The sequence below is a fragment of the Poecilia reticulata genome, linkage group LG22 (genome assembly GCF_000633615.1).
Source record: "Poecilia reticulata strain Guanapo linkage group LG22, Guppy_female_1.0+MT, whole genome shotgun sequence".
Taxonomy (NCBI): domain Eukaryota; kingdom Metazoa; phylum Chordata; class Actinopteri; order Cyprinodontiformes; family Poeciliidae; genus Poecilia; species Poecilia reticulata.
The window spans coordinates 205,303-216,253 of record NC_024352.1 but is presented as its reverse complement, the minus strand read 5'-3'; the positions used below and the strand labels follow the sequence as shown (position 1 = coordinate 216,253).

The following is a 10,951-nucleotide window of genomic DNA, read 5'->3' as shown; positions in this document are numbered from 1 at the left end:
AGTTACGTTTTTTTTTTCTTCATAGCTTGAAGAAATGGAAGATATGAAGGAATGCACAATGAATCATGGAATTAATATTTTCATTGTGTGTGTGTTCATCAAAGCCTCTATAAAAATGATCAGAATTAGTTGCATCAAATGTAAACATTGTGCCCCAAAACAATTAAATAATTATATAAAAAAGTTTCAAACATTGTGTTCAGTGGGGGGGGTTTCCGCAAGTTTTTTGATTACTAATCATAGTGTGTGAGAGAGAATGTGTCAGTGACTTTCATTGACTTAAAATACTTTGGAGAACTGCGCTTTATGAAGTTCAGTCCATTTACTTGTATTAGCCGATTCCCCACTTTCAAAATGGCGTATCGCAGCAACGTACTTATTTAAGCGATAACTTCCGGTTCAAAAGCAAAAAGCAGTGTTGTCCAATCAGCGATTTCTCAGGTCTCCCGCTTGGATATACCTCTTCCGTTTTTTTAATGCTGTTGTGTTTTTCAATTTGTTGAAGTGGTATGTACCTCAGGGCCACCGTATGTAACTAATGTTTATTAAAAACTTGAAATTGTGTTTATATGTGTATTTTGTGTGAATAAGACTTGATGCTAGACTAGATTTATAACCCTAACCCGTTTTGATGATCACAGGAAATAAACAAACAGGAACTCCCCTCTTTGCTTGAAGCTGCACTTCGCAAACTAAAGCAGATTTCTGAGAAATATTCAAGCAAATCTGCTCTCAGTAAGTAAGAACTAATGGGTGGAACATRGCATTTTTCCTGGAAGTATTTAATCTCTGTTGATCTTTACTTCTCAGCTTCAGATTATCACCACGTGATTCAGCAGGTGAAGCAACTTGAGGAGAACACTGTTGTTGTTTTGGAGGAGGTGTCATCTGCCAAGATTCTGATGGGCCGGATTCTGTCTGCCTGGGACTCATACATTGACTGTTTGAGTTCCCTTCAGGCTTGGCTTGAACAGAGCTCTGCAATGCACAATCAAGGCAGAACATTAATGGTAATACACTCAAACATCTAGTTTGGAATTATATGATGGTATCAGTTCAAACCAAATGACTCTTACTTGAAGTGAATATTAGATCTTAGATTAGGATGCACTGACAAGAATTTTGTGTTCAATTTCTTCTTCATGCTACAACTGCATCCACTAATAAAGTATCATTAGCGCAATTTGGTAGCACTGTGCTTTGGGTTCTGACTGAAAACAGGTCAGATATTTTAGTTTCTGATCGGCTGGTTACTGACCAACTGAGCTGAAAACTGTTTACAGCCTGAAGTTTGTTCACTGACGCTGGCTTTAAGTTAATGGCTAAGTTAATCAGCACCTGCACAGATGTAGCAGTAGAAATCCATATGTATCTACACTGTAAAAAAAAAAACTCAGTAAATTTATGATAAAAAATACCAACAGTTCCTGACCGTAATATCCGAAACATTTTATTACCATATATGTGGAATTACCGTAAGTCAACACTGCAAAAAAACTCAGYAAATTTTTGGTAAAATAAAAATTGTAAAATACCTACAGTTACTGACTGTAATATAAAAAGCATTTTATTATCATAGAAAATGCATGGAATTACCATAACTCAATAAACGTATATTTCAAGTAATTTTAACAGTCATGAAATGTAGAAAACACAAAAATCTATTGTAAAAATCTAATTGTAAAATTCTTTGAAAAATATTGTAATATTTCCAGTARTTAATTACCCTAACATTAATGGTACGAATCGGCCAAAATTACAAGTTTCTCTAATATTATCTATGACGTAAAACCGTAAACCAGACTTTTACAAAGAWTAGAATGCTGGTGTGATATTTTGGTTTTTAAAAAAAATTATTAATAATGCCTTTTTAATATCAAACTGAAATCTCAAATGTAGTCCAGGAATCGAACTGGTGAGCCACCAATTGCTAGGCAAATTYCTACCGGACTTTGGACAGGTGGCCTGTGAAGAGACAAACAAAAGAAGGGGGAGGGGAAAGAAATACACAAACAGCCTGGCAGGCATGTAACACTAAGAATATCAAATATATTTAAAATTTAACTGAAGATATGAATATATAATATACAATAAAATACAATGACTTAAATCTTATTGCATAGACTAGGTTATCAAATTAATCTGTCAACTACGTTGCCTGTAGGGATTGTCTAGCAGGTGTCGGTATTCAGTGACACAGTATCGACAGAGTTTCGACCCACAGTTTTGCTATGGGTTGAAAYGCTTCATGTGGCCTCATCTACCCATCACTACCCTGTCGTACTATTTTTCACCAATTTCGTCATAATCCATGTAACAGTACTGCTGTGGTTCTATAATGACAATAAAGATTCTTATTGTTAGTTGGTGTGATTTATTTTCAGGTGCACTCAGTAGTCTGGAAATTGTGATGCATGTTTTACACATTCCTTATTTCAAACAATAGAACATTATGTAAATAATTATCTCAAACAAATTTGATGGGTTTTTTTCTAAAATGCATGCATATCATTACAATTTTATAAGCATTTTAGACCTAAGTAGTAAAAAAAAAAAAGAATCTGTTACTTGGAAAACAAATCTGTTAGATCACATAAGAACAGAGTTTACAGTTGCTTATAATCTTACCAGCAGCTGGACACACAACTTTGACATGACCAGTGGTACACTTTCCTTTCTACTGGTAGAGTATTTCTCATCTCTGCTGCTGCATGGTTTTCTACAGGTAACATCTGAGTCCATGAGGGAGTGGGGCTCTAGGCACGCCCATTTGAATGAGGTGGCTAATTTCCTGATGGAGTCAACAGACCCTCAGACCAGTAGGGGTCTGGCAGAAGAGCTATGGAAACTCAACAAGCACTGGGCAGAGTGTGTCAAAGAAAACACTTTGGTAAGTCATCCAAGAAACAAAATGTGATTTGTAATGTTCTATATCAGGGGTGGGCAATCCTGGTCCTTGAGGGCCAGTGTCCTGCAGCTCTTAGACGTCTCCCTGGTCCAACCCACTTGAATCCAACAGTTGAATCACCTCCTAAATGCAGTCAGGTTCTCCAGAGTCCTGCTAACAACCTCATTATTTGACTCAAGTGTGTTGAAGTAGAGACACATCTAAAAGTTGCAGGAGACTGGCCCTCCAGGCCTGGAGTTGCCCACCCCGTTCTAGATTCACATGTTGTTTTTAACTTACAAATGACTGTTGAATTGTGCCACTCACGGTGGCAGTATAAAAAGTATGTTGTACTTTCATTGAGATTTTTTCTTTTTCAAAACTTCATTCCTGCTTTTCTGGAATGAAAGTCAGGAATTTTTGGATAACTGTTTCTTATTTTGGATACTGTGTATTTTGAGGGTGGCGGGGCAGTATGAGTTCGCCCTGCAATCAGTGGATTGTCCTCATTGTTTGCATCCCTGGGCAAGACACTCAACCCACCTTGCCTGCTCATGTTGTCGCTTCTGTCAGTATTTACGAAGAGAGTTCACCAGTGTTATTTTGGTAGCTGTTAATATTCCACCCTCAGCTGTTGCTGATAATGCATGTGATAACATCAGTTCCATAGTTGCTAAGATACAGACAAAACATCCTAATGCATTTGTCCTAATGCAATATCTGGTGATTTTAATCATGCCTCACTCTCTTCTACACTGCCAGCGTTTCACGAGTTTGTCAGCTGCTTCACTCGAGAAAAGAAGGCTTTAGATTTGCTTTACGCTAAAGTCAAGGATGCGTATGTCTCCAAACCAWGACCTCCTCCATGGAAAAGGGATCATAATCTTGTTTTTCTCTGCTCTGGATACAMACCCCTTGTGAAGAGATTACCTATTAGGAAGATGGCTGTTAGGAAGTGGTCACAGGAAGCAGAAGAGGCCCTACATGGTTGTTTTGAAGCAACTGATTGGAGTGCTATTTGCCAGGGAGATGGAGATGACATCGGTGCCATGACTGAGTATGTGACCAAATACATAAACTTTTGTGTGGACAGCGTTGTCCCTACTAGAACAGTGAAATGCTTCCCAAATAATAAACCCTGAACTAAAGGAACTACTAATCGAGGAAAAAAAAGAGCCTTTAGGGAACAAGTCAGGGAGTTGAGGAGTATACAGAACCAGCTGAAACTCAAGATTAGAGACAGCAAGRAAGAAAGACAGCAAGCACAGGAAGAAGCTGGAGTCTACTCTACAGGTCTACTCTAACATCAAACTGACTTATAGAGCCAAACAGGATAGTCATCTGATGCAGTCTGACCACGTCACTGTTTTTGATTCCTGCATATACCCCCCTGAGAAAATCTGAACGTACCACGATGAGAATCATCACAAGCTGACCTGACGATGGCTCTCTGCAGCTGCAGGATTGACAAAGTTCTATGTTACATCAAGATCTGTACTGGCAATGTTACAGGGAAAAAAATTATCTGGATCTTCTCAAGCAAGACGGCATGTTTTAAGACTTCTGCAGCCCTCAACAGTTTTATTTCCAGGACTAACATGGATTTAACTATACCTAAGAGTGATGCGTRGGACAGAAATTTCAATTTCCCTACAGGAAAGTTTCTATCTGTCTATCTGTCTGTCTGTCTGTTTGCTCTCTCACACACTCTCTCTCCTCAGGAGTACACAAAAGCGCCCACTGCAGATTTGCCAACCAACTCTCAGGATCTCCAATATTTGATAAGACAGGCTACTCTGATTCTTAAAGAGCCTCTAGAAGTAATGGCAGGTCCTTTGAGAGTGCACAGGAATCACTTACAGGTCACACCAACAGAGACATCACCCGTACATTGCAGAWAATGTTCATTTGCTTTCTTTTCATTTTCTAACAACATGTCCTCAACTAAAATGTATTTCCCACACCATTAGTTCACACTAAGGAAGATAAAAGAAGTAAATCTTGGGACTCTTGAGCCATCTGCAGAAAGTCCACTGGATCAGCTTCAGAAACTTAGACATGCTATACCTGAAGTAAGAATGAGTATACTTGCATTTGTCTTTTTGATATTTTCTATGTTTATTTTTCGCAGTTTTCTTTCATAAATATTACATATGACAAATACAAATATGTTAAGATAACACTGTCCTTAATTATTTTTGCATCAGGTGATGCAAACCTTATTTGAAGCTGAACAAGTTTGTGCAGAGCTCCAGCATAGTGTGTCTGGGTTGGACACAAGACTGGCTGAACTTCTACTCTGGGAAATGGAGGCCAGGGAGCTGTATGAGGTGCTGAGAGCCAGAGATCAACAACAAAAACTACAGGGCCAGGACCCAAGAGCTAGGGTATGATGCCCCATGGAACAAAAATGTATTCTACCTTAAGGTCTTTTTTGAGAAAAACTTATGCTTATTATGCAACATTTGCATTTGCAGGTCGTCATTTCCCGAGGTCTACAGCTGGAGGGCCAGGTGGTCACAGAGGAGCAAGACCTGCAGGTCATATTTATGACTATTCAGAAAACTACACCTATCCAGTACCTTTATGCCTCTGCAATGCAGAAGCGAGTTCAAAATGCTGTTGCCCAGTCCCAGGCCAGTTGTTTTTCCACAAATGTACATTGACTTACAGGCTACAAAACAGATGTTTTCCTAATGTATGTGTTCAATTCCAGGAAGCTATTGGTTTGCTCAGTAGTCTCGGTACAAGAAGGAACAAAAGCCCCCCAGAAGCTAGTCCTCCATCAAAAATTTTTATTCAGGCTAAAATAATGCCTCAACACTTGAAGCTGTCAGAGACRAGGATGCCAACTCATCAGTCAGAGACAAATGACATTTCAAATCACAGTGAAGTCTCTGTGCCAAAGATAGTTGTACAAGAATTCAGAGCAGAAAAGATAACGTCTCCATCAATGCCAAATACCTATGCACAAGTTGTAATACAGATAGAGAGCCAAACTCAGACTTGCCAAGATGCCAATGCACAAAAACAACAGACAATTCAAGATACTAGTCGGATACCTCAGCAGCAACCACAACAACAGGACCTTAGCAAAAAACATGAGCAAGAAAAACAGCAGCCATTTAAATATGAACCAGAGCAAAAACTAGAAGATAACAAAGAGCAAGAGGTGAATCTAGAACAACCACGACCATGTCAGGATAAGCAAGAGGAACAAGACGGTCTTGGAACAATTTGCCAGTTTCAAGTGAAACAGCACACACTCCCAATTGTAAAAGAAGAAACACTTTTTAAACAGACAGCTAAGGAGATTTTATATCAGCAACCAGCTCCAAAGAAAAAATCTCTGAGTTCACAAGAACTTCAGAGCAGAAAGGCTCAGGCCATCAAGAACCGTCCATGGCTTCAAAAAGCAACCCGTTCAGAAAAGAAAAGTCCAGCTGCTTCTCAAAAACAAGATTCTACATATGATCCTCTTCAAATGAGACAGATCAAATCACAGTTAAAAAGAGAAACAAAAAGTTCTGCTCCGTTAATGTATGTTTCGCAACACACGTTAACTGGTAAGACACCCCCTGAATCCCAAGTGAAAGTGACTAGGCAAACACAACAACAAAAAAAACAATACCAGTCTGCAAGGGAAGGGCAGCAACAAAAAAAGCTGTCTCAAGACTATAAAAAACAACCACACCCACCTGTTAGACAGATAGAACCTGATTCGGGCACCAACAATAAATCTCAGATCCAGTCTTATACAAAATCACATGTCATAAATCAGTCAGAACCAAATGTACAGGTTAATCTTCAGTCTGTACCCCAGGTTCAAATCCAGTCCAGAAGTTTGGTTTATTCTTGTGTAGATAGTCCACAACCACCAACAACCATGTCCCAAACCAGAATCAGTCAGTCACAGAAACAATTACTTCCACAATCCCGCAATCACTTTCAAACAAGTGTCCTTTGTGGACCTCAACGTCCCTTGCATATCCCTGCAGGGACTACAATCAGACCCACGTCCCCTAATCAGGCACCTCCACCAGGTTTTATCCAGCTTCCCGTGCCATCCCACATTCAGCTTTGTAGTCATTTACAATCTTGGGCTCCTGTTAGACCCCCTTCTCCTAAGCCACTAACAACTGACAGGCCTGAAACCCAAGGGCAGCAAAGTATGACTCAATCTCTCCCTCAACCCCAGTTGAACAAATCACAGCTTTTCGCTCATTCAGTGTGCCAACCTCAAATCCCAGCAAATTTGGGAGATCAAGTTCCCACATCTCCTCAAGCCATTTCCAAGTCAATTATCCAGGTTCAATCCCAACCTCAGCAAAGAGTAAATGTTCAAACTGATACTTTTTCTATTGACCAGGCTCAGAATATTACTCAGCCAATGGCTCAGCCACCAATTTGTCATGAGGCCCAACATGTAGTCTGTTTTCAAGATCATTCAGCTTCAGATCCCACAACTCTCAGTCAGTCACCAGCCTTTCACCAAGGTTTTTATTCTCCATGCCAACTGCAGGCATGGCCACAAGTTAGACCCTCAACCCAAATGTCTGTTCAGCATCTTCAAGCTACAACTCAACCTTTCCTTTGCCCTGAGATTTATCCTAAGCCTCGGTTTTCAGCTCAGCAGTGGGCAAAATACCAAGAACTACAAAATCAAGCAATTTCCCAACAAAAGCACCCAGTTTCACAAAGGTATTCCCAGCAAATTGCTCAAGGTTCACATTCTTGGGGATATTCAGCAGCTCATATTTTGCCACAGTGGCCACAGCAAGGAACTCAGATCAGCTCCCATGCGTATGTAGTGGATCTATCCGGTACTCAGCCTCAAATTAGTCCCCAGAGAAATACTCAAGCCTGGACTCAAACCCATCCCCAAATAAGTTCCCAGAGTCAAGTCCTTCTCCAAAAGCAACATCACTCTCAACCTCAGATTCAAACTCAAATACCTCTACCACCATCACCACCAGACCAAGCTCAGTCACAGTTCTCTACACAGAACCAAGTACACAATCTTCAAGGCCAGTCCCAAACACASACCCAGACACAGCTACAAAGTAAACTTCCTGCTAAGAATAATCAGCCAACGCCTAATCCTCTCTTTCAGCAGCTCCCTCCCCAATCCACACACTTCCAGGTCCTGTCGCACCCAGTGATTGAAATAAAAAKTGTGACACCTCCCCAGCCCAAACCTCTGGGCCAGGCAGAGTTGGATCAGGCAACTCTGTTTGAATTGTCAGTTCAGTCAAAGGGACAATCATCAGCCCAATTAAAGACAAAACCCATACGTGRCCCTATACCACTAATTGCTACAGCAACAACAATACTCAATGCAGAAACTTCGCAAAGCAAGAAGGAGCAGACACCGATCACATTAGAAACAGTGGCATCATCACAGGCCAAGGTTCGATCACTACCTGCACCTGGTGTTGTGTCTGCCATAGAACCTGTAGTTGAACATCAGGTGCAAAAAAGGTCTGTGGTTCTGTCCCCACAAAATCCTGATGTAGAATATACACAGCAGTCCAATGTGGTGACAAGAACTTCATCACAACCAACAGCTCAGTCACAGATTCAACACAGTGTTCAATCAGTGACTGAACTTAAGGTGCAATCATCACTAATACTCAAGCCTAAAATCCAATCTCCAATACAAACCCAGCAGAATATTCAGTCACCAAAGTTGACCAAGGCCCAAAATTCAGCACAGTCCAGGGTTCAATTGTCCCCTCAGACAAGTCAACCAGTGTCAGCACTCACTTCTCAGATTCATGTGGAATCTCTGGATCTCTTCACTAAACCATCCTCTCTAGATCAAGCACCTTCCCAGGCCTTCACAGAGGCCTACGTGAAGGCCCAGGCTCTGGCCAGGAATCACTTCGAGGAGGCCAAGCATTGCCTGCAAGCACACATTATGGAAGCCATCTCTGTCTTCAACGACAARCACCTGACAGTTGAGCAAGCATCAGTAAAAGAGGTGAATAGATTTTATTTGCATAATACAGCATATAGGTAATATATAAACACACAGATTATTTTTAGTGAGAATATACTGCTTTGTCTCCCTGTATTAAAAAATATTTTGATCTTTTCAGTGTGTGCAATATTAATGCTGCAAAGTCAGCTAGAAATGCCATACTTGTTGGCTAATATATTCATATGAGTGGCAGTTTAGGACAAAAACTATGTTTCATCTCACACACTACTAAAAACTCATACACACACACAAAATATTAAAATTGCACTAAAATGTCACACACATATACCATTTTTCTCTCACATGCATACACAAAATACAAAAATTGTGCATATACACTGCTAAAATATGACATATGCCAGTCCCAAACACATTATGCATACATTTTTCTTTCACGCATACACATTGGCTATGTAGAAACTCTGTAAACTCTGTACATTTCTTTTACACTTGAAGAGAGGTTTAAAAGTGCACAACCAGGTAAAAGGTATGTTCTGATTTGTAAAAAAGAGGGAATTTTTCAACCAAGGCTTGTCAAAGTATGGTTATACCACATTTATTGGGTTTACCTCTTTAATCAGCATAAAAGCATCTGCTGGTTTTCACTGATGAGACTTTCCTACATTTTTCCTAAGGAGGCTCTGCAGAGTCTTGACCCAGAGTTACTTGCGGAATTCCTGAGAGCAGCCAAGGGAATGGAGGCTTTCTGTACTCAGTCTCAACTCAAATTGATGGAATTCTTCACTCAGTCTGTCCAGTCACAGTGGGAGGTAGGTTATAACAAGAATTGCTCATACTCTTCATTGTGATTTTAACCCTCCCACAGAGGAGACTGTCACACCGAGGAGACCATCAGTTCCAAAAAAACCCTCAAAAACGCACAAAGGGCCAGTGCGACTTTGTCGGACCTTGCACAGAGCAAAAGTTTGTGGCGTCCAAATGTCCCCATATGTTAAGACTGCCAGGGTATTAGCCAACCTTGCATTTGTGTTTCTGGTTTTTAATTATCCATCCATCCATTTTCTTTCACCCTTGTCCCTCAGTGGGGTCGGGAGGGTTGCTGGTGCCCATCTCCAGCTAACGTTCCGGGCGAGAGGCGGGGTCACCCTGGACAGGTCGCCAGTCTGTCGCAGGGCAACACAGAGACACACAGGACAAACAACCATGCACCCACACACTCACACCTAGGGGCAATTTTTTAGAGAGGCCAATTAACCTGACAGTCATGTTTTTGGACTGTGGGAGGAAACCGGAGTACCCGGAGAAAACCCACGCATGCACAGGGAGGACATGCAAACTCCATGCAGAAAGACCCCAGGCCGGGAATCGAACCCAGAACCTTCTTGCTGCAAGGCAACAGCTCTACCAACTGCCCCACTGTGCAGCCCAGTTTTTAATTAATTTTATTTAAATTTTTGTATGATTCAGTTGCTTAAAAATGTCTTTTGCTAACCTTTTTAGCCCAAATTAACTGAAACTGTAACAGTGTTGTGATTTTATCTTTTTATAACACCTATAAACCAAAATAGTAACAGTGATATTTATTTTATTTGGGGTGATTGCGGCTCTGTGGGTATCTTGTCATCTTGTGATCGGAAGGTTGTAAGTTCGATTTCAGATTCTTCCTGCCGAGGGTGGATCTAGAAAAATATCTATGGGGTGGCAACAGAGGTGGCAAGGCTCTCAGTTGGGGTGGCAACTTCCACCCCCTGCCACCTCAGTAGATCCGCCCTTGCTCCTGCCACATGTCATTCAGACAACCCAAATTGGGTACATTCAGGCTTTAGCAGGAACACCAACACCAACACCGCCTCACGCCCCCCCAGGCCGCAGCAAAATTGTCCAAGTCTTGACCGGTCCGCGGTAATAAAAAGGTTGGGGACCACTGCTATATACGTTCAGTCCATTAACAATTTTCAATGACTACGGAGCTTAGTCTATCTGCTTTCTTTCACACCTCGTTCAAATCACCAAAATCAGTAAAATCAGTGAGGATTTTGGTGAGTACACTGTAAAAAACAAACGGCCTCAATTTACGGTAAAAAACTGGCAGCTGTGGTTGCCAGAATTTTACCGTCTTT

General features: G+C 41.0%; 1 protein-coding gene across 3 annotated transcripts in view; it reads left to right on the top strand.

Annotated features, from left to right (window-relative positions):
* LOC103458066 (nesprin-2-like) overlaps nucleotides 1–10,951 on the top strand; it is a 240,386-nt gene that overhangs the window by 119,265 nt on the left and 110,170 nt on the right. For all 3 annotated transcript variants that reach the window (XM_008398614.2, XM_008398613.2, XM_008398615.2), the window contains exons 16-24: nucleotides 642–735; nucleotides 811–1,010; nucleotides 2,726–2,890; nucleotides 4,609–4,749; nucleotides 4,858–4,959; nucleotides 5,095–5,274; nucleotides 5,365–5,523; nucleotides 5,604–8,870; nucleotides 9,506–9,640. In XM_008398614.2, coding sequence (XP_008396836.1) covers nucleotides 642–735; nucleotides 811–1,010; nucleotides 2,726–2,890; nucleotides 4,609–4,749; nucleotides 4,858–4,959; nucleotides 5,095–5,274; nucleotides 5,365–5,523; nucleotides 5,604–8,870; nucleotides 9,506–9,640 — 4,443 coding nt within the window. The remainder of the gene's footprint in view (nucleotides 1–641; nucleotides 736–810; nucleotides 1,011–2,725; nucleotides 2,891–4,608; nucleotides 4,750–4,857; nucleotides 4,960–5,094; nucleotides 5,275–5,364; nucleotides 5,524–5,603; nucleotides 8,871–9,505; nucleotides 9,641–10,951) is intronic.